Here is a 24,708-nt window from a genome sequence, read left to right as displayed (position 1 = left end):
TTCTTAGTGAGTCAGGCGTTAAAAGGGTTTCGGAGGGGTAACAAAGCCGGGGACAAACGAAGGCCTATTTCGTTTAGTACGTTGGAAGGCTTAGGCAGAGTCCTTGGGGGTATTTGCACGTCAGTTTTTGAGTTGGCCCTGTTTCGGCTGGCTTTTTCTTTGGCCTTATTTGGGGCAATGCGCATTGGCGAGGTGGTGTCAGGCAGCAGGGTTTCGGCGGGAGGGGTGTTGGCAGAAGATGTGGAATTTTGGGCGGGGGGCATTGTTTTTTGGATTCGGTGTTCAAAAACTGATCAACAGGGTAGGGGCAGACGGGTAGTTTTGGGGCGAGTTGATGGGGCATTAATGTGCCCTAGTGGCTGTTTGGAAGCATATTGGGGCGTATGGGCGGGTAGGACGGGTCCTCTCTTGTGCCATGCGGACGGCACCTATTTGTCTCGGTTCCAGTTCATTGCGGTTTTGAAGAAGGGATTGGTAGAGTTGGGCCTTCCCCAGGACATGTATGGGTCTCATTCATTTAGAATTGGTGCTGCGACCGAAGCGGACAGCCTTGGGTTGGGGGCTGATGCGATTAGGAGAATTGGCAGGTGGCAGTCGGATCGGTATTTACTGTATGTTCGGCGTTAGCTGCGTGGTTTGCATGTCCTCGATGTGTTTTTCCTATATTCTGTTGTGTTTTTTCCAGGTGGCGACCCCTTTCTTGCATGGATATTCGGACACTCTTACGTTTATTGGGGTGCGCTACGAGCCGACGCGAGGCCAGATGGTAGGCAATTGGGCTTTGGGAGGGAGCAGGTGCTGGTCCGTTGGTTGGGTTTCCGAGGAATGGTATGGAGCAGGGTGCTCCTGGAGTTAACCAAGTCCGCTCGCTTGGATAGAACCCCCGACATTATTGTTTTCCATGTGGGGGGCAATGATTTAGGGGTCAGGCCGGTGAGAGAATTAATTAGGGACATACGTTCCGATTTTTTGAGGTTGTGGACATCGTTCCCGAACGTGGTGACGGTATGGTCAGATGTGGTACCCAGACAGAGGTGGAGGCAAGCGAGATCGTTGAAAGGGATTAACAGGGCAAGGGTGAAATTGAATCGCGCGGTGTCGGCGTTTGTGTCCAGGAATGGGGGCATTAGTGTTCGTCACTTTGAATTGGAGACAGGTGCCGGTAATTTTTGGTTGGCCGATGGGGTTCATTTAAATTCTATTGGTATTGATTTATGGGCACTGTCAATACAGGAGGGGATCGAGAGGGCCTTGGTGGTTTTGGGGCACTCACGAGCCTGAGGTGGTCAGGGCTGTTCGTGGTTGGCGGGGGGTGGGGTTCTTGGAGTTGACGGTGATTGGTCGGGGAAGGATTCGGAAGTAACATTCCCGACAGTTTAAAATGGTATGGGGGATCTGGCTTTTGGGTATGGGCTCTGGACGGGGTTTTACCTCGGGAGCTATGGTGGTTGGTCTCCCAGAAGGGGAGTTACGGTGCCCTCGAGCTGGGCTGGACGGCTGGGGGTAACATGGTGGAAATAAGTTTATAGCCAGATCTTTCTAGCTCCAAGAACCCTCCCCTCATAATTTTGAATTATTTAATGTTTATTGTTAATGTTTGTTAATAAAATTGGCCGCTGTGGCCAAAATTATCCAAAGAATTTAAATTGTACCGTGTCTTATTCTCAGGAGAAAGGAAAGAGGGGGATGATAGGAGGCGGTGAGGTATCGAGGAGAAGGTAAAACTGAAGTCGCCATATGCGGTCAAGAAGGGGGCTGGGGAAGGGCACAGCCTAGGGGAAGCCCCCCATGACTGCTATGGGCGGGAAGTTTGAACTAGTGTTGTGCCAGTTTGAAATGGTTGGCCGGGACGGGGGCCGGGGGAGGGGTTTGAGGTGGGGGCAGCCTGTATTAGGGAAAAAGTGCGGGAAAAACCGCACTCACCAGCCAGGAGCAGAGGAGAGAAGTCCCACCCACCCTCCCTGTTTTGGGTAGCATGTTGGGGGCTGCTAGGGGATGTTCGTTTTAAAAAAAAAAAAAAAAAAAAAAGGTGATCGGTGTATAAATTCTTGTCAGGGTCTATACGAGGCGTCGTTGTTGCTGTTGTCACAGTGGCTGTGGGGCGGGGGGTGGGGTTCTTGGAGTTGACGGTGATTGGTCGGGGAAGGATTCGGAAGTAACATTCCCGACAGTTTAAAATGGTATGGGGGATCTGGCTTTTGGGTATGGGCTCTGGATGGGGTTTTACCTCGGGAGCTATGGTGGTTGGTCTCCCAGAAGGGGAGTTACGGTGCCCTCGAGCTGGGCTGGACGGCTGGGGGTAACATGGTGGAAATAAGTTTATAGCCAGATCTTTCTAGCTCCAAGAACCCTCCCCTCATAATTTTGAATTATTTAATGTTTATTGTTAATGTTTGTTAATAAAATTGGCCGCTGTGGCCAAAATTATCCAAAGAATTTAAATTGTACCGTGTCTTATTCTCAGGAGAAAGGAAAGAGGGGGATGATAGGAGGCGGTGAGGTATCGAGGAGAAGGTAAAACTGAAGTCGCCATATGCGGTCAAGCTAAAGTATTGCACACAGAAAATTCCAAAATATAGAAGAATTTGGTTTTCAGTAATCTGGTACATGCATAAAAACTAAAGTATGGCAGCCATTGCTCTTACAAATCTTGCCCCTATTAAACTCATTGGTTTGATATTTTAGCAAGTACTGATTGGTGGTGAGCCAACTGTCACAACCCACAACAAACCTCCGAAAAAATAGATTTTCTGCACAGTGACGCCAGCCACCACCCACTGTGGCACCAGCCATCACCCACTGTGGCACCAGCCACCACCCACTGTGGCACCAGCCAGCACCCACTGTGGCACCAGCCAGCACCCACTGTGGCACCAGCCAGCACCCACTGTGGTACCAGCCAGCACCCACTGTGGCACCAGCCAGCACCCACTGTGGCACAACCACACTTCTCTGAATGGAACAGCCTTAAGGTACTGTCACACTTAGCAATGTACCAGCGATCCCGACCAGCGATATGACGCGGTCAGGATCGCTGGTACATCGCTAAGTGGTCGCTAGTGAGCTGCCACACAGGCAGATCTCACCAGCGACATCGCAGGGGTCGGGGGTCGCTACTTACCTGTCAGACGAGGCGATCCTGCGTCCTCCCGCCCGGCTCCACGCGTCACTTGTCGTCACAGCAGGAAGCCCCAGCAGGAAGCTGAAGACGAGAAACGGCCCAGGACGTTCTCACGCGATCAGCGATAACCAGTGGGGGAGTGGTCGGAGGTAAGTATCAGACATAGCGATATCGCTTAGTGTAACAGGCCCTTAAGCCCCCGTCACACACAGTGATCTCGCTAGTGAGATCGCTGTTGAGTCACAAGTTGTGTGACCCAACAGCGATCTCACCAGCGAGATCGCTGTGTGTGACACCCATCAGCGACCGGCCCCCCTGCCGGGTATCGCTGATCGTTGTGGAAAGGGGTGGACATTTTTTCGATCGTTGGTCTCCCGCTGGCCAGCACGCATCGCTGCGTGTGGCAGGCGGGAGATCAGCGAGCTCAAGCTTGTAACCAAGGTAAACAGTGAGTTTCTAAGCGCCACGCGGAGCTTAGAAACCCGATGTTTACCTTGGTTACCAGCTCCCTGCACCAGCGCGCTGGTATCTAAGGTACACAGCGACGCGAACGCTCATTGTCGCTGGTTTGGCAGCTCACCAGCGATCATGTAGCGACACACCAGCGATCCTGACAAGTTGATATCGTTGTCGGGATCGCTGGTGAGTCGCTATGTGTGACGGGGCCCTTACAGTTTCCTGCATATCAGTGACCCGGAGTTTCACTGTATAGGTAATCAGTAGTGATCTGCGAATTGCCTAACAAACTGGCAATCCCTGCATGTGTTGCGGCTGTCGAGCAGCCGCAGGGTCTTGAATATATTTTTTGAGGACACCGAAGACACTAGGTTAGCACACAAGCAATGTCGGATAACACCTTATCTGAGCACGTTCGCTCCTCACTAGTAATCAGGAAAAGGAACCTTTAGTTCCTTCATTCTCCTAATTTTAAGGCAGATCTGCTTTCGGTATCACACAATACAAACTGCACATATATAAATAAATTATTCGTACATGATGAGATTGGTGCACTTACTTTGCAAATCCATGTCAGAATGACCTTATTCTTTTTGAAAAGTTTACACTCAATATTCACTCACTTAGCCCTATTGCCAGCTCCTCAATGTCCCTCCTCCCTGCTGAGATCTCGCACTGCTCAGAACAAGCTGCAGCAGTCATTCAGGCTGGGCGGGCGGAGATCGAATACACTTGGACTCTTTATCTGATTTCGTAAAATGCTCATTTTTAAAATGAAAATTACACAGACGTTCTGACATGGATTTTCAAAGTAAGTACACCGTCAAGTCATATATTTAATAATGGATACCGTTTCTAATGTAAAATCTGGCGACAGAACTGCTTTAGGAGCTCTGTTTTGGACAAATCCTACTTGTTAGAATGGTCCTTTAATTATAAGTAGATAAAGTATTTCAATATTGGGTCAACCAGTGATCAATTATTAGAATCAGTGGGGAAATCTGTTAAAAAAGTATTTAATTTCCCTGCAACCTGATCATAGGGGAACCAAAATGTGATATCGATTGTGAGACTTTTATAGCATAATAATGGAATATGCCATGACTGTTAGCTTAGCTGTGAATCCCATCTCTTCGACCTACATCTAATGTATGTGGAGAACAGGGCCATGTTGCAAACTATCAGAAATGGAAAGGTGGCTACCCATGTGGTCAGCAATTTTCAGTACTACTGTACAAATGATGAATCTCGAGAAAGGCGCATCTCTTAATTCCTGACAGCGCTCCATGGATTCTCATTCTCAGGATATTGGACACTTCTGGCATGTCCTGTTACCCCGCTCTCCATTTTGGGCAAGAGAGAGAAGACTCTTGAACTTAGGACCCCCATTATTAATTCATGAATGTGTACTTTTGAAACTGGACATTCCCTAGAAAGAGGGTCCTCAACCCGTAGCTCAGGAGCCATATGTGGCTCGCGACTGTCGGCCCAACTTGGTGCATTACCACCAGGTCTAACAATGCTATAAAAGAACTTGTCTCTAGATGGTGACTTTTGCGAGAAGCCATTAAGTGCAGATCTGAACTGGTCTACTGGTTGAAGATGTAAATTACGGGAGTTATGGTAAGGTGGAGAAAGGAGGACACTGTCAGTCAGAAGGCTGCTTGAAACCAGATGCAAGAACACGGTGAGAGTGCTTGTTGCCAAAATACCAAATGGGGGGTAAAGAGTAAACCCCTGGATGTAAGCATATTGCTTCATTATGGGGAAGCTTTGGCTGTCATATCAATAAAGAGGGAAGTGGGTGTCACTAATGTGGGAGGCAGGAGCTTGATGTGACTAATTTAAGGCACTGGATGTGGCTCTCAAACCTCTCAGAGCTGAGTGGCTCTTGAGGTAAGAAAGGTTGGGGACCACTGACATAGAATTAGATCTTCTAAACAAAGGAGAACCCTCAGAGGAGCTAAGCAACAAAAAAACACCACCATGGATTTCTAGAGCTGTAGTTACACCCATCCATGAGGAATCAGATGCTCTACTGGAACATAAGGCAAACCTTTCCAAAAGAGACTCAAAAGGCTGGACATGCCCTAGAACGGAGGGTCCCCAACCTGTAGCTCAGGAGCCACATGTGGCTCGCGAATGTCTTCCAACTTGGTGCATTAGTACCAGGTCTAACGATGCTATAAAATAATTTGTCTGGTGACTTTTGCCATATAATTAGATCTTCTACACGAAGGAGAACCCTCAGAGGAGCTAAGCGACAAAAAGCCACCACCATGGATTTCTAGAGCTGTAGTTACACCAACCCATGAGGGGAATCAGATTCAGAAGCTCTACTGGAATATAAAGCAAACCTTTCTAAAAGAAACTCAAAAGGCTTTTATTGATCTTCCAGGATAGAATGTAATCCCATCCTTGTTACGAAAATTACAACTCATGCAGCAAATTTGTGAATCAATCAATGGTCATGCGTCCAGCTTCTGTAACCCCAGTGCCAAGTCCAGCCATACAGTTTACTTAACGCAAGAATGCAGGATATCAAACATCCAAAAAAAGGAGACTTCCATTTTTGCAGGTTGCCCTGACCCCTACACCATCCCTTCCTCGTCCCCATGTATGAGGACTCTTACCGTGGTGCATGTGGACAGGGATTGGCCTTGTAAAACTAACCTGATTGCATAAAATATATAGAAATATTAGTTCATGCTGAAATCTACTTTTTGTCTGGAACGATAGTCGATGATCAAACAAGGCCCCAAAGCTTTTTTATTTTAGGCCGTTTTGAAAAAGACTATAATAATAATAATTGACTTACACAGTAACTCCGCAGCCTGATAAAGTCTACTCTCATAGAGATGAACCTTTCCGAATTGCGGCTCAGGTTTTTGATTTGTTCTACAAGGTCAGCGCAAAATTTGTAGCCCCCTTTGAGCACACACAGGACGGTGATCTGATTGTCTCCGATGTCTTTCATGATATCGTTGGCCAATCTTTCTATCCTGGAAAACAAAACAATTAAAATGTGTCAGAGTCTCCAATCTACCCGTCCTAGGAGAGCGGAGGAGGAGGAGGAAGAGAGTCATTATCTAACGCCGGTGGCATTAAGGATATTACGGAAAATATAATAGAGGTTACAGGATGTCAGGATATTGTCCTCATCAAAGGTAAGAGATGAAAGCTGCTCTTCAGCTAACATCAGAGCGTCCTCTCTCTTTCAAGATCCAGACTATTGTTAATAGAAACTATGGAGAGAAAAAAAAGGGGAGTCCGATATAAAAAGATCCGACAGACAATGCGGTGTAGGAAAATGATGTAACTTGGACAACTTTAAGACACAAAGTGCGGCTGCCCCTGGAACTTCTGTGTACGACGCACAGCGTATTCCCGAAGTTATCACATAAGATGTGATTTCTAAGGCTACTTTCACACATCAGTTTTTTGCCGTCAGGCAGGATCCGGCTATTTTTAGAAAAAACGGATCCGGCATAAATTTTGGAGAACTGTAGAAACGGATCCGTTTTTTTGCTGGATCCGTCTAGCAGGTTATATCTGTTCCTGGGGGCTGGCCAATTGGATCTGAGCATGCGCAGACTTAAAAAAAAACGGATCCGGTGGCTGGATCCGTCTTTTTCTGGATCCGGCGCCCATAGACTTTCATTGTAGCAAAAAGCTGGAAGCGCCGGATCCGGCGCTTCCGGCTTTTTCGCCGGAGACAAAAAACGTTACAGTAGCCGTTTTTTCCAGACGCCGGAATGAGACAAGTTGCCGGATCCGGCAAAAAACGGATGAAACGCAATGCCATCCGGCACGATCCGGCGCTAATGCAAGTCAATGGGGAAAAACTGGATCCGGCATTGCATTTTGCCGGATCCGGTTTTACAAAAAAAAGCCGGATCGCGCCTGAAGGCAAAAAACTGATGTGTGAAAGAGGCCTAAGGAGAGACATGGGTGTATCTACAATAGGCGTAGGGGTTGAAATCACAACCAAGCCTGGAGCCTAAGGGGTCCAAAAAGCCCTATAGGAAAAGACCAATAGTGTAAAAGACTTGCAGTAATCGGGGTCCATGACCTTCAAGTTACGCCACTAAGGAGAGGTAATGCTAATGGTATGGTAATGCCTGGTAACAGCCTAAACGTTTGTCCACGACTCTCAGTGGCCTCAATACTACAGACGTTGCTTCGATGGGCAATATGAAGAGTCCTCCTTCTTCCTCCAGGACTCAGTTGTGGTCAAAATAATCAATGACAATGGTGGGACCTTTGTTGGTGCTGCGATATGAAGAAGCAGATGACTCTTTGAGCCACTTTTTCAATGTTTTTCTTATATTAGATACTTTTAAAATAGCGACCTGTTCATGTAACACAAGGACACACGGGGTTCTCCAAAGTGAGAGACGCTTGGTAAAGGAAAAACTACATCTATAACAGAGTTATGGAAGTTCATTAAAACTTAGAGGAATAGCCTTCAATGTTCGATTAATGGGGTCAGACATCTAGGAACCCAACTATCCAGCACAACGAAGGAGCCTTCATTATTAACACATTCAGATAAAGGTCTTCTGTAGCTCATCCCTTTTACTTCAATGGGACTGAATCAGATAAAGTCTCAATACCAGGCACAGCCGCCCATGTGGAAAAGCTGCTGCGCCTGGGTATTGAATCAAGTGGACACATCTAGGAGAATCAACATGGCCTCTACATGGTGCAGATTAGGAGGAGGAGTTCAAAGCCCTGGAGTATAAGCCATAAATGTTTTGGAAAACGCCGCTTCCCTGGCAGCAGTTTGTTTAAAAACTACAAACCATGCTTACTCACCCTCCCCTGGTCAAGTGCTGAGTCTCAGACACTGTCTCCAGTGCCCGTTATTGTCAATTTGGGCAGAGAAGCCGAGCCCAGTTATTGGCTCCAGCACCGAGGACTCTGCAGACAGTACCAGACATCAGGAGCAGCGGTGGAGACTCAGCACTGGACCCGGGGAGGGTGTGTAAAGCACATTTTGTTTTCAAACAAATTTTTCTCAAGATGAATTATTGAGGCTTGAAGTTACAGACTTAAAACCTGAAGTTACTCTACTGACAGATCCTGATGAGGATATTCCCTGTTTTGATTTCTGTTAGGCGTAGACTTGTTTTGATGACCTTGTGTGAACCCAAACAGCTACATACATATTTTTAAAAAAAATTTTTAATGCACACACATGGCTGGCACTACTTAGAGGGGTTGTCTAGGATGAAAAAAAAAATGTCTGCTTTCTTTCAGAAACAGTCACACCATTGACTACGGGTTGTCTGTGGTATTGCATCTCAGTTCCATTCACTTCAATGGGGCTGAGTCGCAAAACCAGACACGATCTATAGTCAGTGATGGTGTAGTTCCTGATTGAAAAGCAGACATGTTTTGTAATCCTTGAAAATCCTGTTGAGCCCACTAGAATATAAGTCCACACAAGGTCTCCGTGTTATCACTGCATTTGAAACAAATCATGGGGGACATGTAAATGATGTAATCTATGAGATCATCTGAGGCTCTCAGTACTGAAGCCCCAGTCTTTGGGCCTTTACCATAAAGCTTATTTTCTTATTTTGTATCTTTATTTTTTTTTTTTTTACAATGGCAGACTTTTTCTTAAAGCTAACCTGCTTGCTGACAGTTTCTGATAGAGCATGAAATGATGAGCATGTGTGATAGTTACTTCCATGCGATCTCCATGGGTATAGCCTCAGCGAAGTATACTTTGTGCCTAATATTTATGGTGCACTTCATTCTTATGAATTAATGAGCAAGTCTAATGGATAAGTAATTAATATTAATCACATCATTCGCAGGGGCTTCAAACATTGGGATGGAAACGTCAGATTTAATGTTATTTGTAAACACAAAGATAAATCTTCTGCTCCAATCTATCTCTTGTCACTGGGAATAGAAAAGCTGCTTGTAAATAAAACTATTCTAGGGAACAATAAAGGAGGTGAGGAGGTCGTCAGACATTTTATCTGGATGGTTGAGGGATAATACCAAGTTTTGGGTGTGTTTTTTTGTTGGTTGCTTGTTTGCCAGTGTGACACCCAGTGCTGGGAATACCTGTCAACTATGACTCCGTGTGGTATGAAGACACATTCCAGATCCTCGAGGTAATGGTTGGGGAGGGTGAATACATCTAAGTTATATCCCGTCCACTTGTCAGAAATCTACAAAGTCAAAATATTAGTCATTCTTAGTACATTTTGTAATGGGACAATGACACGAGAGCTACACATTTCAGGACTGTCTTATAACAAGTCTATGTTTAGCTGTAAAATTAATGAATATTCACTGATTAAAAAAATATTTATAAGTCACTAACTATAGAGGATACTCAGTGGCGTACAGCCAATGGCGGCAATTCACACGGCTGCTATGGGACCCACGAGCCAAGCAGTCTCATTATACTGTATGGAGGACAATGGGGGGTGCATTAAACTATATGGAGGACTGACTATGGGCTGTGCATTGTACAATATGGAGGACTATGGGGAGAGCATTATACCATATGGAAAACTATGGGGAGTGCATTATACTATATGGAGGACTATGCAGAGTGCATTATACTAGATGGAGGACTATGGAGAGTGCATTATACTATATGGAGGACTATGGGGACTGCATTATACTACATGGAGGACTATGGGGACTGCATTATACTATATGGAGGACTATGAGCTGTGCATTATACTATATTGAGGACTGTGAAATGCATTATGCTGTATGGAGGACTATGGGAAATGCATTATACTGTATGAATGACTATCAAGTGTGTATTATACTATATAGAGGACAATGGGGCGTGCATTATACTATATGGAGGACTAGGAGAAATGCATTATTTTTCGGTTAAGTTGGCCAAGTGCTCCTACCATCAGTCAGTTTTTCTTGTACGAGTGCCATCAGTATACACAAATTACACAGACAATATTCATTTGAGTGTCAAATCACAATGTACAAGTCTATGGATCCTTGTAAAAGATCAGACAGAACTTTAATGTCATCTGGGAGGTTCCCATATTCACAGACTGTCAGAAGGGAGAATTTGAAGATTTTTTTTCTCAAGAAAAAGTGATGAAATTCTGATAAAACTTTGATAAAACTCTGAGCAAAATCACTTATGAAACCCAGTCAGTTTTTCTTGTGCATGTCAGTACAAGCTTATCATCAGAGTCTGGACCAACTTTTACCAGTTTTTCTCAGATGATAAAAAATAACATTTCTCCAGCTTCTCCTATCAAACAGTCTGTGAAAAACAAGCAGCACATGGATGGCATCCACATATTTTCACGGATCCATAGACTTGCATTGGCAACACTCGGATCAATATATGACAAGTCTCCAATACGGACCACACAGTTCGAGGAAAACAATGGACTACCCCATAGAATATCATAGGTATGAATGTTACCCATGAAAAATATGGGTAGTGATCGAGTGATAAAAACTGATGTCTGAATGAGCCCTAAGGCTGGATTCACACATCCGTGTGCCATGGACTGACTAGGGATTGATATGGACTGTCCACTGATGGGTGAATGATGCTGTAGGTCATTTATAATTAGTGCTGGATCCTACCTGCCCTTTAAATTTGAAGGTTTTTTTTAATCTCAGGAGCGGCATGTGTGATAGAAAAGGTTAGGATTCAATCAATCACCTGGTCTCATGGCTGGTGGGCACACAGGAATGGATAGTAAGAACCTCAATTTTACAAGTATATTCTACATGGCGATAATGATTCAAATTTATATAGTCAATGCTTGCAAATATCTCAGCTCACGCAGATTGCTGCTCCACTCTTTCCTATATATAAGTGGCGCCCCTGAGGCTCGGTCGCCACAGAGGTACTGCACCTGCTTCTGAGGTGTGGTACCCCACCATCCAGGTAAGTTGGAGGCTCCTGACCACGCTCCAACACCTGCATCCCACACAACATAGTAGTGTAGCAAAGCCACATTGCGGCTCCTTGCTTGGAGTGTAGCAGAGCACCTTTGGTGTCTCCCTGCTTGGAACACGAAACGTGCTGGGAGGCGGGTGGAGTTAGAATACATAAAAGAGCGGGAGGGTTTAGGATTAGAGGTCAGTCAGTCGGAGAGAGGAAAGGAGATCCCTGGAAGAGGGATGGAGGAAGGAGGTGCTGCAGCAGATATCAGTGACCTGGGTCTGTTGGCACGGGAAAGGAAAGAAGGAGAAAGACATTGAACCGAAACCTGATCTTCCATAAGAAGGAGAGACTAGTACGGAACGTAGGAGTAAAAGGGAACAGAGGACGTGGGTTAGAGGAAGAACCCTGCCTAGAAGTTCTAAGCGCAAGGCCGGGTCCCCGAGGTTGTATGGATACTAACGGTTCTGCAGCAGACACCGGTGGAGTAGTGGGCTGTAAATGCACTACTCCCATCTAAGACTTGGGGACACAACAGCAACATGGATAGAGAGCCGGGATTCAGGAGTAAGGAGTCCCCGAAGCAGGCTACAGCTGTCTGCCGTACAAGTAGAGTTCTTGGGAACATCTGTCAGGAGGCACTCCAGTGTAACTCAGTACTGGGAGTACTTCACACTTAAAGGCGCTATAGAGGAGACGTTCAGAAAGGCACATGTTGGCGGAGTGTTGGAAGGGAGCATTCCATCTTGCCTGGAGGTTTACTGAGTCCCTGGCCCGGAGGACACAGTACGGAAGCAGGCACCTGTGTGTACTACAGACTGTGAGTAAAGCTTTGGAACTGCAAGCCCTGGTGTCTTCCATTCATTCTTGCGCCAACACACCCAGCACCGCTACATCTGGGTTCCAGCTTCTACACCGCTTGTGCCTCTCCTCTTCCCCTACATCTACACTGCCCTGGGGCTACAGCTCCACCTGTGGGGAGCTTCACCATCTTGGCTGCAACATCTGCATGCAGCGTCGGCCTAACATCTCACTTGCCGAACACCACAGGTGGCGTCACAAACTATTCATTCAAACCATTACATTTCCCCCATTACTTGGGCGCCCAGGGCCACGCACCGGGTCCCCGCTGCTGTGACACATCCCGCTGATACCGGCCCGGTATATATATATATATTTGCATCAATATCTATCACCATATATAAAAAAATACTTGTAAAATTGAGGTTCTTGCTGCTCAAATTGGTCAATTCCTGTGTGCCCACCAGACACATCAAGGTGACGTTTTCTTAATGTAATTCTAACCTTTTCTTTTTACATGCATTTTTATTGCATTTTTGACTCTTGTCTTTTGATGCTTCCTGGTATATGGCTGTGACAAAACTTTTTGGATACAGTCATGTGCGGATCCCATGTGTTTTTGATGTGTTTCCGCCGCGAAAGCACACTAAAGGCACAAGAGACAACAAAAAGAGCAAAGTGCATCCGCACCACTGCAATCACCAGGTACCTGTTCAGACCAAGAACAAATTGATGCTATTTGTCTCAAACAGGGAAAGGATGGGTGCTCAATCAGAAAAAAGCATGCAATATCCAAAGGCAGAAGAAAAGGGATGGCACTCACCGTACTTAAAATCCAAACTTTATTGTAGCATAAAAATCATCAGCAGGGGAGCAATGTCAACAAGGAACGGATGACGGCCGTTCCGCGCTGCCGCTCTTAGGACCCGTGGAAGCGCGGCAGCGCGAAGTGGCCATAGTCCGTTCCTTGTTGACATTGCTCCCCTGCTGATGATTTTTAAGCTACTGTATGTCAACAAGGAACGGACTATGGACGTTTCCACGGGTCCTAAGAGCGGCAGCGCGAAACGGCCGTCATCCGTTCCTTGTTCACATTGCTCCCCTGCTGAAGATTTTTATGCTACGATAAAGTTTGGATTTTACGGACGGTGAGTGCCATCTCTTTTCTTCTGCCTTTGGATATTGCACACTAAAGGCACATGTGCATATTTTTACTTCCAGATTTTCCGCATCTAATACAAGTCTATGGGGAAAATCCGCACATAACACCAAGCGTAACCGCAAGAGAAAGCATCATGTTCCTGATGTGAAATAGGTCAGTTTATGCTGAGTAAAATAAAAGTGCAGAGGACAGGAGATATGAGGGTTATTGTTGTGATTGGGACTTTATCTGGTCGCATCAGTTACTCATCCTTCAGTTTTTCATATGAATTATGTTTCTCTGTTCTCAAAATGGAACTGAAAATTCAGGTGTGAATGGAGCCTTACACCAATCCTACACAAGACGTGTGGGATTACCGTACTTACCACCAGTCCACAACCTGAGGTGTGAGAAAGCTGGGAAAAGTTGTCATCCATTTATGCCAGATCCAGATGTCTTGCGAGCGCTGCAGGAGGAGGGAACACAACGTGTATGATACGAGTTGTAACAGGTAATATTTGGCAGGTTTGTGCAAAGAGCAAACAATATAACCTGTATATTCCAAGATCTCATGTTTGCTTTCCTGTATAACTGTTGGGACAAGCAAATTCTCGACACTTTGGCTTTACATAGAAATCTATTGTTCCGCTCCTGCTCCATGCAGAAGAGGCTATGGCGTATACTATTGGGATGGAGGGGTTTGCAGCCTTTGGTTCAGGGTCTTCTCATTGTCTTTGGAATGAAATTGAAACTTCAGAAAGTTGAAGAATTTTCCCTGTATATGGTTAAGATTTATTTAGATATGACTGGAGCCTCCAAGGGGCATAGCAATGTATGCAGGGGCAAAAAAAAGGGTCCAGGCTCACCGAGGGGGTTCAAAAGGTCCCTTTGGCCCAATTGAGAAAACAAATATTAAAGATCTAGAATAAGCTTGGGACCCTTTAGCAAATTTTGCATTGCAGCTCGTACACTTCTATAGATAAAACTGCCAGGAGGGATCACAAGAACATATTTTCCATGTCAATCCACATCAAAATCAGCATGTGTTCCATGAGGATTTGTCACCAATTTTGCGGCTGATTTATTGCAAATTTGAACCTATACATTGCAAAAGGTGAAATGTTTGGACAAGATTTAATAAAAATCTCATCCCTTTTGGCTGGAGTCACACTACCTTATGAAGAAAAAAACAAAACAAAAAAAAAACGGTCCAAAGTTGATCCAGAAAAGAAGGACGAGTGTTATGAGAATACAATGCGATTTTTCTCACCTAGCATCCATATGACATGCATATACAATCCATATGTAATTATCAGCTTTTACATACAGTAATTCACTGTCATTTAAAGCTAGTTTAGAAACTAATAAAGCAATCTTATGTAAAGATATACGTTAGATAGATGGATATATAGAATAAATAGGATAGATGTCCTGTAGATATTTAATGTCATAAGATTCCTACTAGCACCCTTTAGTGCTTTCCATGTGGCACTAAAGGGTGTTTAGCCTTATTTAACCTATTAAATAAATAATTAAAAAAAATGTCATGGGATGCCCCCTTTTTTTAATAACCAGTTAAGGGAAAGCAGAAAGCTGTGTGCTGGTGTCATTATTGCGGGAAGGGGCCTAATATCCATGGAGCTTCTCAACCTATTAACAGCTGACATCTGTCCGCATAGCTTTTACTAGTTATTAAAAAGGGTCAAAAAAGAAAAAAAAATAATTTAAAAATTATTGTAACATTTTAAATATTGAAATAACCAGTAAAAGCTAAGCAGACATATGTGGGCTGATACTAATAGGCTGTGAAGGGGTCATGGATATTGGCTCCTTTCCAGACTAATAACTCAAGCCCTTAGCCGCCCCAGAAATGTCCATGTGCCAATTCTGGTGCTTAGCCTCAGCTCTTCCTGATGGCGCTGGTGCGGTGGCAATCGGGGTAATGGTTTTAAAGTTGATTACAGCTGTGTAATGTCCACTGACATACGCCCAGGGGTTAGTAATGGAGAGGTATCTGACACCCCCATTACTAAACCCATAGTCAAAAGAAATTAACACACATAAAAGTCCTTTAACTATAAAAAAGCACTTCCCGATGATTACCTTCTTTTACCCATTTATTGGCAAAAAAAAAAGTCACGTTGTCTGCCGTAAATCAATATTATGGATGTCCCATGACAATTCCCAACTGTGCTACATCCGGAGACTGTGATGAGCGGTGACATCAGTAACGTGACCGCTCGGCACGGCCGCCGGAATAACTGAGAGTAGCATAAGAACCTGGCTGCAGTGACATCACTAAGATTACCACAGGTCACAGCTGGCAGCTCACACAGTGTGACGTCAGTGAGGCTGCGTGGAGTCCCCTGGCTGACCTGAGGTGAACTGATGAGCGTGGGAAAAAATGCAGAAACCTTCCCATAGTAATTAGTTCATCTCAGGGCAGCCAGGGAGGCTGCGCAGAGTTGAAATAATTCATTCTGGCAGTGGTTTACATGCGGCTGGTCGCATTAGCACCGGTCCCTGTGTAAACCACTTAACCCTTTCGGATGGATTGCTGCGGGGGACCTGACTGAGCAGCGGAGAGGTAAAGATATGGTTGCTTTTTTGTTTTATTTTTGTTACAGATCGATGGTTTATTTTTGAATTACTAGAGCAATAAATCTTGTCAAAAACTAGCTGTCATTATTTCATTAAAATAATTTTTAATGTCTGTGTGTGTTTTTTAACCGATTAATAGTCTAGGGTTAATAATGGATAAGTGTCTAATTGACACCTCTCCATTATTAATCGGCTTAATGTCACCCTCCAATTGCGTGATGGCATTAACCTATTAGCCACCGCTACAGGGCAATGGGAAAAGAGAGGATAAGTGCCAGAAAAGGCGCATCTCTCAAGGCTATTAAAATCTGCCCTCACTCACCCGCTTTACCTCTCTGGTTGCGATTTTGCTGCGGGAGCCCACGCATTTTTTTTTCCAACAAATTAACCCCTTAATTTATCACCTAGACGTCCCAAATTTGACACACAAACCCTAATTTAATTATTAGTCAGGGACATATAAAAAAATACATGAAATGAAATGGATTACTGTATGTAAACCATGTGTCATTTCATGTCGGGTTTGGGAATGATTGTACAGAAGCCGACAATTGATTTTGCAGCTATTCTACTATGTAGAACTCTATGAAATATAAATATATATAACTCAATGACATGTATGTATATATATATATATATTCTATGTGTATATAGCTATTCTTTCGTTTCTTTATTAAACCTGTCAGTGTGATTTTACTCTATTGCGCACTGAATTGCCGGCTTTTCTAAAGGACACCGGGTGCGTATTTCTCGCGAGTCACACATCTGGTCCATGTGTAAGCCGTTTTTTTGCGCACCCATAGACTTGCATTGGCGTATTTCGGACGTAGTACGCTGACGACTGGCATGGAGCGTAAAATATGTGCGAGAAATATGCGGCTGATGGGAGCAACCCCATACAGAATCATTGGTCCGTGTGCAATGCGCGTTTTTTACACCTCTCACTCACCCGTATTTCTCTCTAGTGTGACGCCGGCCTAAGGGAAGCCTTTCCGGTGACTAGTTGCCCTTGGTGCAGTTCCCTGTCTGACATGGAGCAAGTGGTGGCGCCAGAGAGCCGATCCCTGCTGGGTCCTTCTCTCCCCTCCCCCGAGGTGAGCGAAGTCGACGCCCCCTTCCCCTGTGAGATCCTTCATACACTTCTGAAAACTCTTCCAATTAATTTCTATGGAAAATCCACTTTGCTGTTTGTATCAGGATTTTTTTTCCTGAACATATTTTTTGTTTTTTTTTACAAAAAACACCCACTCAGTTGAAAAAAAAAATGTGCATGTCACTTCATTGGCAGTGAAAAGGCTGCAAAGAACGCTTCTAGAAATAAAACTTTCTGGACAAGAAAAACTAGTAAAAAAAAACCCTCTCCAAAACAGGAGGATTTCCAGAAGCATTTTCCACTTGAAAAGTGTGAACAGAGCCTAAGGGTATGTGCACACGCTGCGGAATCCGCTGCGGATTCATCTGGGCGGATTTTGCAAAATCCGCAGATAAATCTTTTGACCTGCGGTTTATCTGCGGATTGCTCTGCGGTTTTGCCATCTCCACGATGGTGGAGATGGGAAACCGCTGCGGATTCCGCAGAAAGAATTGACATGTCAATTCTTTCTGCGGTTTCAAAACCGAAGGAAAACCGGGCAGAAAAATCCGCACCGTCTACACAGCGTTTTTTTTTTTTATTCATTCATTTGAATGGTACTGTACACCGCAGCTAAAACTGCTGCGGGTCCGCAGCGTGTACACACACCCTAAGGGATAGAATGCCATCATTTCACTTTTGGGGCGCATGCAGTCCAGTGTATATAGTCAGTCTTTTCTTTTTTGTTTGTTTGGTTCGTGTGTTAAAACAAACAAACAATCAATCTTCTACATGTATATATAAAAAAATAAATCACAGCATGCTCTACTTCGAGCCATATTTTGGATCAGATTTGCCTATTGTATATCACGGTGTACAAAATAATGGATCTCATCCCGGTGACCATACATAAAGCATCCATTTTTTAAAGATCCATTCCAATTTTTATCATAGCAAACTGTATTGAATCTTTTATTATTTTGACAGATGTAAAAAAACAAAACAAAAAAAAAAGCAAAACAGGACACACGAATAACAATATGGATGAAAAATCTTATTTTTTCCGGACAAAAAAAAAAGGGCATTTTTTCTGCATACGCTCGTCTGAACCCGGCCTTATATATGTGCAATAATCGAGCAACACAGAATTGCTATAAAGCAGCAGTCTGTGCATCCTCATTTCATCTGTACTTTTACATATCATGTATATTTTCTACAATTTGTTCCACTTTTTTTTTTTCACTGTTGCATTTTTTATTTTTTTACAAATTCCCTTTTGTTATTGTGGTTTACGAAAAGCTGCAGAAATGCGGCAAACATAGAAGCCATAACTACGCACATGAAAAAGAATGCATTTTTCAGTTAACCCCATTGACTTCTATGGGCTAAAACTAGATCCATGAGAATATGCTACAGTTCTGTGCCCCCAGAATACAAGTGTGAATGGGCCCCGATGCAGAAAGATACGGAATCAATAAGCGATTTCTAGAACTCACATCTCCTTTTAGGAATGTTTAACCTGTACTAATAACGCTAATAAATTGCATTAATAATGCAGCAGTATTTTGCATGTCCGCCGCACCATCTTCCCAGCTCACATCCTAATCTATCATTACTCGCTTCCCTTTACTTCCTATGGCTCTCAGTAATCCTACAGAGATCCCACTCACTAATCCCAGCCATACAGACCCATGTGCGCTGGCTGATAGTAACACAACTGCTCACAACTCCAAAAATCCAGGAAACTTCACCCTTCTATCTGTAGAAGCCCCCATCTAACTGCATCACTTAAAGACCCCCCTCCAACCATGTGCAGACCCCAAAACCCCAGCCCAGCTCACCTCAACTCCCCTTCCTGTCTGTGGAAGGAAAAAAGGAAGAAGGGGACATGGGGGAGGTTAGGATCTGAGCTGGGGAAGGAGGGCTCAGCTCAAAGACACTGCTTGTTTCCCTACAATTTGCTGGCAATCTGAGACTCAAGTGATAACCCTTTCCTTCCCAGAGAGGCATGCAGTGCACATGGCTTACGTAACATGAGGCATGTGAGATTTGGGGAGGAAGAGACTACAAGGCGTGAATCCTATTTGGTCAAGAAGTTTAGGAAAACTGGAAAAGGGTAAAAAACGTAAGATTGCGACTATTAGGATAACGTTACTATAGCCGATCAGCAATCAGTTGTTGTAAATTGTATCTCATGGGCCCAAATGTAAAAGCTGCAACGGGGGCCTCCGATTACTGCAAGTCTTTAAGGGTTCATTCACATCTGTGTATAAATACGTTCGAGTGCAATGTGTTTAAAAAAAATAAAAATCGTATTGTACATGCTCCAATGTTATTCAACGAGGCAGTGTACATCTGCGAGATTTACCTCAGCTGGTATCGGGCTGGGGAACAAAGAAATTGTAACATGCTGCGTACGGTGGCGTAAAACGGCTGAGACTCACCAATGCAAGTCAATGGGTATGAGAAATAAATAAGACGGCACTCAGACCATCCGATTATTATCCACAAATCTCAAAGAAAAAAAATATATATAAGGCTATAGATGGATAGATAAATGACAGAAAGATATTAGAATAGATGGATGTACAGTAAATATATAATGTCACAAGAGCCCTACATATAATAAACTTTGGTCCCTTAGTGGCTTTTATGTGGCACTAAAATGTTTTTAATCTAATAAATAATTTAAAAAAGCAATGTGAGGTCCCCCTATTTTTGATAACCAGCAAAGGTAAAGCAGACAGCTGTGAACTGATATTATCAAGCTGGGAAGGTCCCTGGTTATTGGGCCTTTCCTAGCCTAAAAATACAAACCTGCAGCCGCCCCAGAAGTGGAGCATCACATTGGATGTGCCAGTTCTTGCGCTTTGCTTTTGCTCTTCCCGATAGCCCTGGGGTATTGGCAATCTGGGTAATTCTAGTTGGGGTTAATGTCAGCTGTGAATTGTCCCAAAACACAGCTGACATCAAGCCCTGGTGTTAGTAGTGACGAGGCGTCTATCAGACAACCCCATTACTAACTCAGTAAGTAAAAAGAAAAACACACAAAACTTTTATTTAAAAAAAAAACACTCCCTGACTTTTTCCCTGGTTCACCAATTTACTTAAAAGAATTAATAGCCCATGCCTGTCTGACGTAGTCCAGAAATGGAAACCTGAAAGACATAAAAAAAGGAATGAAAAACAAGAGACTGTCCCTCGTTCACAAATTTATTAGAAAGAAAAGTTCCCACGCAGATCATGACATAGTCCAGCGCTTCCCACGACGTTCTTCGATTCCGACGATCATAGGCTATGGAGACTCGCTTTGCTTTGAGGTTCCATAGGCTTTTAGCAACTGCCACCACTGGCTCCCGCTGAGCTCCTCGACACCCGGCGACTGTGATGAGCGGTGACGTCAGTAATCTATGCCCGTTGGACAGGAGCCCTAAGTACTGCCTCCTCCCTGACAGCATCCGAGCTTATCCTTTTGATTAGCCAGCCTGGTGTGACATCATCATTGTGATGTCAATAACATGTGCTGTTGAGCCAGGCCGGCTAATCAAAAGAGGAGGCTTGGGTGCTGTCAGATAAGAGGCAGGTCTCAGGGTCTCCATCAAGAGGTCACAGATTACTGACGCAGCCGATCCTCCTGCAAATCGATTCACACCAACTACAAGGTAATAAATACTTGCACCACATAATTGATTTTTTATAAATATATATGGTTGTAACTAGAGCCTGTATCACTCAGAACCCATAATTATCACATCTCAAAGGTTTTCCAATACTGATCCCTAATAACTCGCACCTTGCACAGCTTCAATATTTGGGACGGCCATCTTTCTCTGCCTCTAGCTCTATTTTGCTTGAATTATATCCACTATGCATTTTGTAATGGTACTCCAATTCATTTCCTTAATCATTATAAAATGATAGTGAAAATCTAATGACTGTACCGCTTTCCTATTGTTTCTGGATGTAAGGTGCTTCGCTATACTTCCTTTTTATTTGTAATGTTATCACCCACTTTTTATCAGGTATGTATACTTTATGTCTTTAGCCAATAAAATAGTTATTTTCAGTGTTGGACTGGGATGCCAAGGGCCCACCATTAACATTGACTTTGGGGGCCCACTTTTCACCTGCATACAAATATTACATGACCTTTGTTCATAAATTTACCAATATCGCCATATAATAGTAAACTGGGTAGTTTAGCTAATGAATGAGATGCTGCTTTTTTCTGTACAAAGTGAATTAAGTGAATTATGACACAAATACTGCCCATACAGTAAGGTTGGGGGTCCAGATTTGCATAGGGGCCCACCGGGGTATTCCCCTATTCCCCTATGGGCCAGTCCAAGCCTGGTTACTTTTATACATGCGTGGTCACACTTGTAGGTTTTATGGAGCTATAGCTGTAGCAGCTGAAGCGACTTCTGTGGGCCCCTGATCACAGTGGGGCCCTGGACTCCAGATTGGCAAGAAAAAAATATGTGCATCCGTCACTTCTGGGCTTTCCTCTTGTGGTGTCATCAGCTCTGCATGTGCAATTAATAACAGAGAGCGGCCATAAGAGAGGACTTGGCAGTGAATGGGAGGAATTCCTATTCAAAAGTTTCTATGGTGTGCATTCTCTTCTTATTATGGCCCTAATCATACCCTTTTGGTGTTACCCCATGCATGAGTCCTAAGTCTGGACAGGTGACCTGTAGATAATCTATGAACTAGAGCAGGGGTCCCCAACCTGTGGCTCGAGAGCCACATGTGGGTCGCAGGCCCATGATGTGTAGATTGTGGCTGTCTGCCAGCTTGGTGCACTACCACCAGGTCAGCAAACAGCTATGAAGAGTAAGTCTCCAGATGGTGACTTTTAGGAGTAGCCCAGCACGGAAGAGCAGATCTGGAAGCGCGTATACTGGTTTAGGAGTTCAGAGGTCATTTAAGTCTGGTAAGCTGGAGATAGGATGATATTGCCAGTCAGAGGAAGTTCTTGAAGCTGGATGGGACAGTGTGGTGGGAGTGCTTGTTGAAGATGAGTAAGGTGGGAACCCCTGGATGTTGGTATACTGCCTCGTTGTGATTTCTGTGGAAAAGCAGTGACTGTTATTATACCAGTAATGGGGGCTCCGAGTGTCACCACTGTGAGGGGAACAGGATCTTATTGTGGCTTGCGACCATCTTTTAGAGCTGAATGTGGCTATCAAGGTCAGAAAGGTTACCGCCGGTCAGAGCACTGCGGGAAAATGCTGTCAGATGTCAGTGTGACCATGCAGTTGTGACTGTGACTGGCGGTACTGTAAATAATTTCCGCCAGTCAGGGAGCCGCACTTCCCACGCTGTCAAATGACAGTGTGAGGTTGTGGCTGTGATCGGAGGTAAACAGTTTACCTCCGGTCACTGGTGTCAGCTGATGGGACTACTGCTGCCGCTAATAACAGAGCAGGCAGCGACTGATGGGAGTATTCATCAGCCACTTCCTGTAATCTAAATAAATAATAATAAAAAAAGTGCTTGAGTTCACCTGTTTTGTTTTTTCAATTATCAGCCAGGCAAATCTAACAGCTAAAATGCTGCAACCTTCAGCTGTCAGCTTTACCAAGGCTGTTTATCAAGAATAGAGGGTCCTCACGCCATTTTTTTTTAATTGTTTAAAAAAATATTTGAATAAAACGTCCTGGGGTCCCCCGCATTTTTGACAACCAGCCAAGCTGAAGCAGACAGCTGGGGGCTGGTATTCTCAGGCTGGTAAGGAGCCATAGATGTTGGCTCCGTTAGCCTAAAAATAGCAGCCATCTATTAGATGCTCCAATTCTGGCACTTTGCCCAGCTCTTCCCACTTGCCTTATGGTGTTGGCAAGTGGGGTCCATATTTGTTGGATTGATGTCACCATTGTATTATCCAGAGACATCAAACCCATGTCTTTAGTAATGGAGGGGTGTCTATAAGACACTTATCCATTACTAATCCTATAGTTACTGTATATGTAAATAAACACACAGCCAAAATAAAGTCTTTTATTTGAAATATAAACAAAGCACACTTTTCCATTTTTATTTAAAAATAAACACAATTATACTGGCGTAACGCCTAATTCCACTGAATCCCTCGTCTCTTGTAATAAATAGAAAATAAAAAACAATATCATTCCTTACCTGTCTGTCGTTCGATCCCATGCCATAATCATTGTCTGGAGATAACAGTTTTCAATCTGCAGGGTGCCAAGATGCGACCGTCCAGGCTGAGAACCACTGGGGAATGAACTGCTGTGAGCGCAGCCTCAATGACCAGCAGTGACATCATCAAATTTACTGCCAGTAACTGAGCCTGTGTTCCCAGCCAAGCCCCTGAACTGCGGGGACCTTGGTGAGATCACTGCTAGCACACTGAGAAAAAGTCTTACGGTGCAGAGGTGAGCTCACCGCAGTTCATTGGGAGACATTTCTTTATTTTATATTCTTGATCACCAACCTAGCTAAAGCTGACAGCTGAGAGTTGCAACCCACAGCTGTCAGTTTTGCCTGGCTGGTTATCAAAAATACAGGGGAACCCATGCTGTTTTTTTTGTTTAAATTAAGTATTTAGAGCGCAGGCGCCGGCTGATGACTACTCCCATCAGTCGCTGCCTGGTCTTGCAATTATTAGCGGCAGTAGTCATTGGCTGATGGGAGTAGTCTCATCAGCTGACAGCAGTGACCGGAGGTAGACAGCTCACAGCTGTGGGGCTCACGCTGTCATTTGACAGCATGAGAACCGCGGCTCTCTGGGGGTAATGATTTAACTGACAATCAGAGGCAGTGTTTTCCACACTGTCATGCACACGACAGCGTGGCATACACTGGATGTCCTGGCCCCCCATTCCAGCGACTGGGGTCCAGTTTCGGATTCGGGCTTGGGTAATGTCCTCGTACACGAACTGAACCTTTTTTTAATTGTTCGACGAACCCGAACATCAAGCCAGGGGTTCGCTCATCTCTGCTGCTGAATGGATGACAGCCAGTAATCTCTGCAGGGTTGGGTAGGAGATGAGGCTATATCAGGGCTTGTTTTTGCCGGAGGTATAGGGGGTTTCTCTAGTGACATGTGATGGCCATTAATATAACATTCACAAGCTGCCTTGTATTGTGGCTAATGAAAATCATTCACTTCTGACAGTCACATGGGCTTCCTACAAAAGTGATAATTGTCAAACTACTCTGTGCTGCCTTCTGTAGTAAATTTATTTGCTCCAGATTACGGACTTGTGGACATGTGCCAGGTGCCTTATGAAGAAGTATTTCCATACATTCAAATTGTTTGGGGCCATTAATTGCAATCCTACATCTGATATTTTGTATTAGAAACCTCTAAAATCTTTCCTTCAATAATTTTTCCTTCTGTAGGAGCATTATTATCCATCTGCAGCGAGGTCTTACATCTGCAGAAGCACATGGGTCACTGAGCCGGTTTTTGTGTAGGTAAATGGCTCTGAGCTGAGTCAGATTTCACTGTTTTAAAACCTGTTCTCCTGGTATTTATGACCCTCAGTGGTTGTTTCTTTAAAATGGCTCAAGTCAGCCCTGGTTACTTCCTCAGCTGTCTCCTCTGTATCCTAATAAGCTTTCCATGTCCTCACAATACCTCA

General features: G+C 44.3%; 2 protein-coding genes across 5 annotated transcripts in view; one reads left to right on the top strand and one right to left on the bottom strand.

The window, feature by feature from the left end:
- PRTFDC1 (phosphoribosyl transferase domain containing 1) overlaps nucleotides 1-20,045 on the bottom strand; it is a 42,846-nt gene extending 22,801 nt beyond the window's left edge. Inside the window, exons 1-4 of one of the 4 annotated variants that reach the window (XM_073581777.1) lie at nucleotides 19,916-20,045; nucleotides 13,812-13,891; nucleotides 9,662-9,768; nucleotides 6,396-6,579 (exon numbers count right to left, since the gene is read on the bottom strand). In XM_073581777.1, the coding sequence (XP_073437878.1) occupies nucleotides 6,396-6,579; nucleotides 9,662-9,768; nucleotides 13,812-13,862 (342 nt within the window). In that variant the 5' untranslated portion in view covers nucleotides 13,863-13,891; nucleotides 19,916-20,045. Of the gene's footprint in view, nucleotides 1-6,395; nucleotides 6,580-9,661; nucleotides 9,769-13,811; nucleotides 13,892-18,787; nucleotides 18,813-18,939; nucleotides 19,084-19,915 lie in introns of those variants that run through there. The other 3 variants (XM_073581776.1, XM_073581778.1, XM_073581779.1) reach the window with 3 other exon arrangements.
- Nucleotides 20,046-20,662: 617 nt separating this feature from the next.
- THNSL1 (threonine synthase like 1) overlaps nucleotides 20,663-24,708 on the top strand; it is a 41,563-nt gene continuing 37,517 nt past the window's right edge. Inside the window, exon 1 of the mRNA XM_073581774.1 lies at nucleotides 20,663-20,760. The gene's annotated coding sequence lies outside the window, so the exon portion shown is untranslated. The remainder of the gene's footprint in view (nucleotides 20,761-24,708) is intronic.

The sequence above is a fragment of the Dendrobates tinctorius genome, unplaced genomic scaffold (assembly GCF_039654945.1).
Source record: "Dendrobates tinctorius isolate UK_male_01 unplaced genomic scaffold, ASM3965494v1 ptg000070l, whole genome shotgun sequence".
Lineage (NCBI taxonomy): Eukaryota > Metazoa > Chordata > Amphibia > Anura > Dendrobatidae > Dendrobates > Dendrobates tinctorius.
The sequence above is the reverse complement of the archived record's forward strand: the minus strand, read 5'-3'. Positions and strand labels throughout refer to the sequence as shown.